Consider the following 7,368-nt stretch of genomic DNA (forward strand, 5'->3'; position numbering starts at 1 on the left):
TACTTTGACGATGAAAGGTCAAATTAGGTGAAATTACATAGGCCAACTTTCCCATTATGACCCCTCAGCACAGATCTGCTGTCATGGCCTAAATAACATAGGATAGACACCGACATACTTGGCAGGAAGAGGATGTTATTTCAAATGTGCCTCTATCGAACAGCCAAGCGAACTCTGGCTTTTCCTTTTTTCTCAATAGTTCCTTGTCCACAATGTATGATAACCTATGATAAATAGGTTATCCATTTACACTTATTTACAATGTAATGATGACAGTTCAAACAGTCCTAAAATGGAACGGAAAGACAGGTCCGATAATATTATTTCTGTCCGTGGACCGAGACCGTCGTCCTTGGCTCTCGTGACGTTTAACCGTAAACGGGAGAGCGCATGTGATAACGCGCCCACTGCATGAAACCAAGGGCACGAGCAAAACCAGGACACGGAAGCAGACGCGGGGCGGCGCAAAATCGAATAGACTCAGGATCTTGAAGGCTGTGGTTATTTCCCACCCTACTTGTATACCGACTTCGTTTATAACGGACGGGTCAAATTAATGTTCGAATCTATTTAACGGGTTAATTCACAGAAAGAAGACTGGAGGATGGGCAGATTTTCAACTGCTATGAGGATTCTTAAATTCTTCATCGGGTACAGTTGCAGAATGCTATGAACGCTGGCTGCTGTGTGTGACGTTGGCTTTGTTTGAAGAAGTTGCATGAAACTGGGTATGTTAAAATGACAGATGCGGGGCTATTTAACCCTTTGAGTACTTGCCTAATAAAAGTTATGTGGCATGAAGAAGTAGAGCATATTAACAAAGGTCTGTTTCTGATGAAAATGTACCTGTAAGACTGCCACATATCAGCACATAGACAGGCTACACACTTGGTTGTGTTGTTGAACTGTCCAAAGCTTAACACATTTCTGTGAACTGTCCAAAGCTTACAAAGTTCATAGAATGTATTTGCTTCTTTTGGGGTCTAATATGGTCGCTAAATTTATCTGGGCCGGACCTGGCCCACATCGGCCACTTTTGTGTGGCCCACATGTGATTTGGAATTAGGGCCCTGCAGTGGCACACCTTGTAACCGCATTTTAGCCAACAACTCAGCAAAGGTTCCCTTATGGCCATACTGCCATAATGAAACTGGAGGTCTGCCATAAGAAAGCCTCATTTGGGCCGCAAATTCCAAGAGACACTTTCTCTGGGCTAGATGCCCTTGTGAAAAAATTCTACAACAATAAAGACAGGGTTGGACTGTGATTTGTACATTTTATTCACAAGCAGAAGATAATACATATGATGATAAAACTACAATGTGGCTATTCTTGAGCTACAACCCCACATTTGGTTGGTCCGGACAGGACCAATGAACAAATCTGATTCACAAATTACAGCAGTTGAAGGACAATTTCAGTATTTAGGACACTAATCTGTATTTATCATATAAATGCCATGTTATAGAAGGGTGAAGATATATATATATATATATATATATATATATATATATATATATATATATATATATATATATATATATTTAATCACTAGGTTGAGTAACTTACCTGAAGCAGCGTTCATTTTCCTGAGCATCTTCTCGAAATTTGGTGCAAGTTCGCAACATGACCTTGGGTTAGAAAAAACTCACACATACCTCCTTTTACAAGCTGCAAAGATCTCGTTATCATGGTGCAGGTCGGTAGATGTTGTAGAAACAAAAACGGTGTAATTTGAAACAATATCTGACTTGTATGTCAGATATTGTCTCAAGACTGCAAAACTTACCGCCACAGATCATTGCAGATAAAGTTTACAACACCTACAGACATGAACCATGATAACGAGAACATTGCAGCTTGTAAAAGGACGTATTTGTGTGTTTTTGGAGCCTTTGTTACTATTTCTATCTCAGGAAGACAACTGCTGCTGCGGGGAAGTTACTCAAAACATAGTGATATTTCTATAACATAGCATTTATATGATTAGGGTCCTAAATATTGAAATTGTCTTTTAATTTGTATAGTACAGTACAGTTAGCACAATACAGCACATTCAATTATAATACAGTAATGTACACTACCGGTCAAAAGTTTAAGGGTTTTTCTTTATTTTTACTATTTTCTACATTGTAGAATAATAGTGAAGACATCAAAACTATGAAATAACACATATGGAATCATGTAGTAGCAGGTCCTATTGTCAAGAGGTTCAACAGGGGAATGGCATACAACATTATTATGACATGCCCTACTAAAACAGTTATGTTTTTAACAACAAAAAAGTAAAGAGGGAGACTTTACCTTACAAATGTCAAGTGGCACAAACTCTTCCCGCCTTCTCGTCTATACAGTAACGTCAGCTACATGCTAATGTTTGCCAAGCTAACACACATTATTTAGCTAGGTCACTAGCTAGCTAGCTATAATAGAACACTAGCCAAGCACACATATATCTACATAGCACTGTTACTAGACAGCTACAAACATAAAACGTTTATCAAATAGCGTTAGCTATAGTTAGCTAGCTAGAGTACTCAGTAGTGGCCCCTTGACAGCTCACTCACACAACCTAAAAGAAAAATGAGAACTAGCTAGTGAGTAGCTAGCTACTACACCTGCTCATATAACTTGGCAGCTAAGGACATGTTAACTTAGCTAGCTAGCTGGCTATCACAAAGAACAAGCCCCTCGATTTAGCTCACAAATGTTTGTCAAATAACCGGACAGCAAATCATTTCAGTTGACAGCCTACTTGCTATAATTTCGATATAAACCTTGCTATCTTTTAAGGCTGCCTGAGAAGCTAGCTAGCTGACGTTTATGGCTAGCTAGCTAGTTGCCAGAAATTCCAAGATAGCTAACCTAGCCAGATTACCTTGCCTACACTACATTTTGCAGGTCCTTATTGCAGTTTCTTATGGAACATATATTATTGATAGCTAGCTAGCTAAACTATGTAAAGGTCAGGTAGGGAAAAATAGCTAATTTATTGATTTCATTATGTTAGCTAGCTAGCTAGCTAGCTATTGGATGAAACCGATCCAACAACAGCGTTATTGCCGCATGTAGCTAGCAAGCTAGCAATGCTGTAAATTGGTAACTGATCCCTGGGGTCTCCTCTCGAAATAGCAGGGGTCTTGTAGTTTAATTGGTTGTTCATATCATATGACATAATCGGGTGGACTAGCGGTTGGCGCCAAAAGTTAGATGTACTGTATTCACTTTCAATAATCTAACAGAGTAAAACATTTGGTACACCCAAAAAAAGAACAGTGATTCTAAATAGTGGAAGTTCTTTGCTTTAAAGATAGTTAAACCCTATTTGATGTTTTTAAAACTTATATTAAAACCACGCTTAAGGTTATGAATGGAACCTGTATGGCTATATAAAGAACCCTTTCCTTAGGTTCTAAAGAACCATTAAACCATTAAATAGGTTCAACTTTATATAGCACCAAAAAAGGGGGTTAATTGCAATCCATTGTCAAGTCAAGTATGTTTATTGTCATATGCAAGAACTAGAGTAATACCTTACAATGAAATGCTTACTTGCATGTAGGCCAACAACACAAGGACAAAATATACAAATTCACAATCTAAAAGATTAATAACAATGGATCAAAGGGTACAGAGAATGTGCAAACAGGCAGTTAAAATACATTTAAATCAAACTGAAATTAATATGTACATATGAGAGGGATAAAATGTAGAGTGCAAGAAGAAGAAGTGCATATTTAATTTAAAAAATAAAAATAATTAGGAAATATATGTTTGCATTATATCGCAAGCCACAATCGGCCCAAATTTGGCCTGCCATAATGAATACAGAATCGTTTGCCGTATTTGGCCCACTGTTGACCCACATAGGACTGGCCGCTGCCGAGGCAAAGACAGCAGTGCCAAACAGTTGCTGCAAGTGGCCCGAAATCTTCTGCTATCTGGCAGGCAGGGCTGTGCACAGACCTTTTGGGAGGCATGTGGTAAAAAAAAGGGGCACCCCCAAAAAAGTTTTCCCGCAACCGCAGTCAAAGACTGGTTGAGCAATTATTACAAGAAAAGGGGAAAGCAGCTCAATCTGAGCGATTAAAGTATTTTGCAAAACTAATTTTAACTGGAATAAATGCTGCACTTATTAACAATGACCAACACAATTCCAGTCAAAATAGAAGATTGTAAGAAATACTGTAGCCTACTATATCGAACACAACTCCATTTGTTGCCACTATCATGCATCCCAGTGTTTCTCAAACCTTTTGAAAAAGGAGTGGCACAAAATGTGTATTTGGACCTGAAAGTCATTAATGTTAGCAGCCAGTATCAACTAGGGATATATCATGTCACTTCTCTGGAGTCCAGAGCAAGCAGAATCAACTAGGGATATATCATGTCACTTCTCTGGAGTCCAGAGCAAGCAGTATTAAGTAGGAATATATCATGTCACTTCTCTGGAGTCCAGAGTAAAGCCTGTTCTGTCTGCACTGCCCCATCACTTTGAAGGGCAGCCTGCCTACAGAATGCTTGTTACCAGCTGGGTAGCCCTGTACTTCCTCACAAATATTGTAATACATTTGCAAGCAGGGGCACAACTTTGGTTTTAGAAGTGGGGGGGACATACAGTGAGGGAAAAAAGTATTTGATCCCCTGCTGATTTTGTACGTTTGCCCACTGACAAAGAAATGATCAGTATATAATTTTAATGGTAGGTTTATTTGAACAGTGAGAGACAGAATAACAACAAAAAAATCCAGAAAAACTCAAAAATGTTATAAATTGATTTGCATTTTAATGAGGGAAATAAGTATTTGACCCCTCTGCAAAACATGACTTAGTACTTGGTGGCCTACTATCTAGCTCTAACTGAATGAGAGTCAGCTGCCAGCCTGATCCCCCTAAGCTGGATCCCACAACCTTGCATGTGTGTCTGTGCATAAGACTGTGTATGTGGTATACATTTATTTCACTTGAGGTATATTGGTTATGCCTCAAGTTAATTTTTAGTTTTTTTAGTTTTGATCATATTTCCTGGCCTGGTCCCAGATCTGTTTGTGGCCTTGGCAACTCCTGTCCTCATCAAGCCACACATGACAATGAGTGACAAAGTGTTGGCATGATGGCACAGACTGGCACTCAGGCAATTTTTCCCCTCTGTAACTAATCTTCCAATCCTGCTCTAATTCTGGCCCTTTTTCCTCCCCCCAGTAACTCCCACTCAGACATGTCTGCGCTAGTGGGAGAGGGGCGGGTCATAGCCCAGCGGGTCACCAGAAGCATCACCTACTACTACACCAGCCGGACACCAGGGGGCGATACCCCCTCCCCCTCTCCTCCCACCATCTCCCCCACCCCCTCCTTATCCTCCCATCTAGACACTCCTCTTCCCCCCTATTCCCTCTCCACCCCCTTTCTCTCAGACACGCCCTCTCACCCCACCATTTCCTCAACTCTAACCCCTTCCGCTTCGGATGTACCACCCCTCTCTCCATCCTCGCCCTCCTCCTCCTCCCCCCGTCCCCTCCTCCTGCTCCTCCCTTGGCTTGGCGCCAAACCGGGGGCCATGGCGAAGTACCGGGACCTCTACCTGGAACGCGGCCTGGACATCCTATCTGTGGAGAGCGCCGTGTGGCACTTCCTGTGGCCTCGCTGGGGGCTGGAGTATGGGGCCGAGGTCCTGGAGATTCTGGATGACCCACGTTTCAAAGGGCGCCCCCTTCTGGTCCATGCCTTCTCCATCGGCGGGTACACCTTCACCCAGCTGCTTAGCCAGATGGTCAGGGAGCCACACAAGTACCCGGGCCTGGCCCAACAGGTCGTAGGACATGTGTATGACAGCATGGTGGTTGGGTCGCTGGAGCATATGGCTACAGGTGAGTGAGAGGGGAAGGAAAGGAGGTAGGATTGTCGGTTTGGATTATTACTCTGAGAAAGTAGAGGGATCTGTTACTGAGACGGTGTGTGTGTGTGTGTGTGTATATGTGTGTGTATGTGGGTCAGTGTGTGTGTGTGTGTGTGTGTGTGTATGTGGGTGTGTGACAGAGAAAACGCCTGCACTTTGTCTCCTTGTTTGTCACAATGTTGCTGTGTGTGTTGAAGACCTAGTAATCATACTCCCACCTTATCTCCTCTACAATGTTTGATTGTATTCAAATGTATTTGCTGAGTTACAGAGGGGGATTTTTACATATGACAGTATGTTATTGTGTTTACTGTATGGGGAAATGACATGGGCCTATCCAATTGATTTAACAAGAATTTAAATGTAATTAACCTTGACCTGTAAATCAAATAATCTGTGTGTGTGTCTATGTGTGTGCCTCAGGCCTGGGCAAGACCTTGTTCCCTCGTATCGAGCCCCTGGTGCGATACACCGCTATGCTATACTTCTGGCTCTTCAAGTCCCAGACGGTGCACTACTACGACAACGCACTCCAGGTCTTCTACAACAGCCCCGTCACCGCCCCGGCACTCTTCTTCTTCTGCGAAAACGATGCGCTGTGCGACCCCGTCGCCATGGAGGTGGTCATCGACTTCTGGAGGAAGCGGGGCGTTGCTGTGGAAACCAGGAAGTGGAAGGAGTCTGTGCACGCCGCTCATCTACGCTGTCACCCGGAGGAGTACCTCTTGACGTTAGAGACATTTTTGAACTCGCTCAACGTCGCCCCCCTCAGGGCTAAAATGTGAACGGCTCATGTGCTAATCACAGTGGGGGGTTGATAATTCAATAAAGCCTGAATACTCATGTTCAAAGGGAGTCTGCATGTTTTACTTCCCTGTTGCAATAATAACTACATATCCAATCCTGACTCCTAGCATTTGCATTTACATTTTAGTCATTTAGCAGACGCTCTTATCCAGAGCGACTTACAGTTAGTGAATACATTTTTATTTTATTTTTTCATACTGGCCCCCCGTGGGAATCTAACCCACAACCCTGGCATTGCAAATGCCATGCTCTACCCACTCAATCAATCAATCAATCAATCAATTTTATTTTATATAGCCCTTCTTACATCAGCTAATATCTCGAAGTGCTGTACAGAAACCCAGCCTAAAACCCCAAACAGCTAGTAATGCAGGTGTAGAAGCACGGTGGCTAGGAAAAACTCCCTAAAAAGGCGAAAACCTAGGAAGAAACCTAGAGAGGAACCAGGCTATGAGGGGTGGCCAGTCCTCTTCTGGCTGTGCCGGGTGGAGATTATAACAGAACCATGCCACGATGTTCAAAAATGTTCATAAGTGACAAGCATGGTCAAATAATAATCAGGAATAAATCTCAGTTGGCTTTTCATAGCCGATCATTAAGAGTTGAAAACAGCAGGTCTGGGACAGGTAGGGGTTCCATAACCGCAGGCAGAACAGTTTAAACTG

The 7,368-nt window shown here is 42.4% G+C and overlaps 1 protein-coding gene across 1 annotated transcript; it reads left to right on the forward strand.

The window, feature by feature from the left end:
• The first annotated feature begins 406 nt into the window (after positions 1-406).
• Positions 407-6,803, forward strand: LOC311139829 (transmembrane protein 53-like). Its single transcript, XM_084174807.1, has 3 exons — positions 407-728; positions 5,203-5,867; positions 6,320-6,803. Exons 2-3 carry the CDS (start codon positions 5,219-5,221, stop codon positions 6,679-6,681), a joined length of 1,011 nt encoding a protein of 336 aa, XP_084030933.1. The 5' UTR covers positions 407-728; positions 5,203-5,218; the 3' UTR covers positions 6,682-6,803.
• Positions 6,804-7,368: the final 565 nt, after the last annotated feature.

This window comes from Coregonus lavaretus (genome assembly GCF_964263955.1).
Source record: "Coregonus lavaretus genome assembly, chromosome: 13".
In the NCBI taxonomy this organism is placed as follows: Eukaryota; Metazoa; Chordata; class Actinopteri; order Salmoniformes; family Salmonidae; genus Coregonus; species Coregonus lavaretus.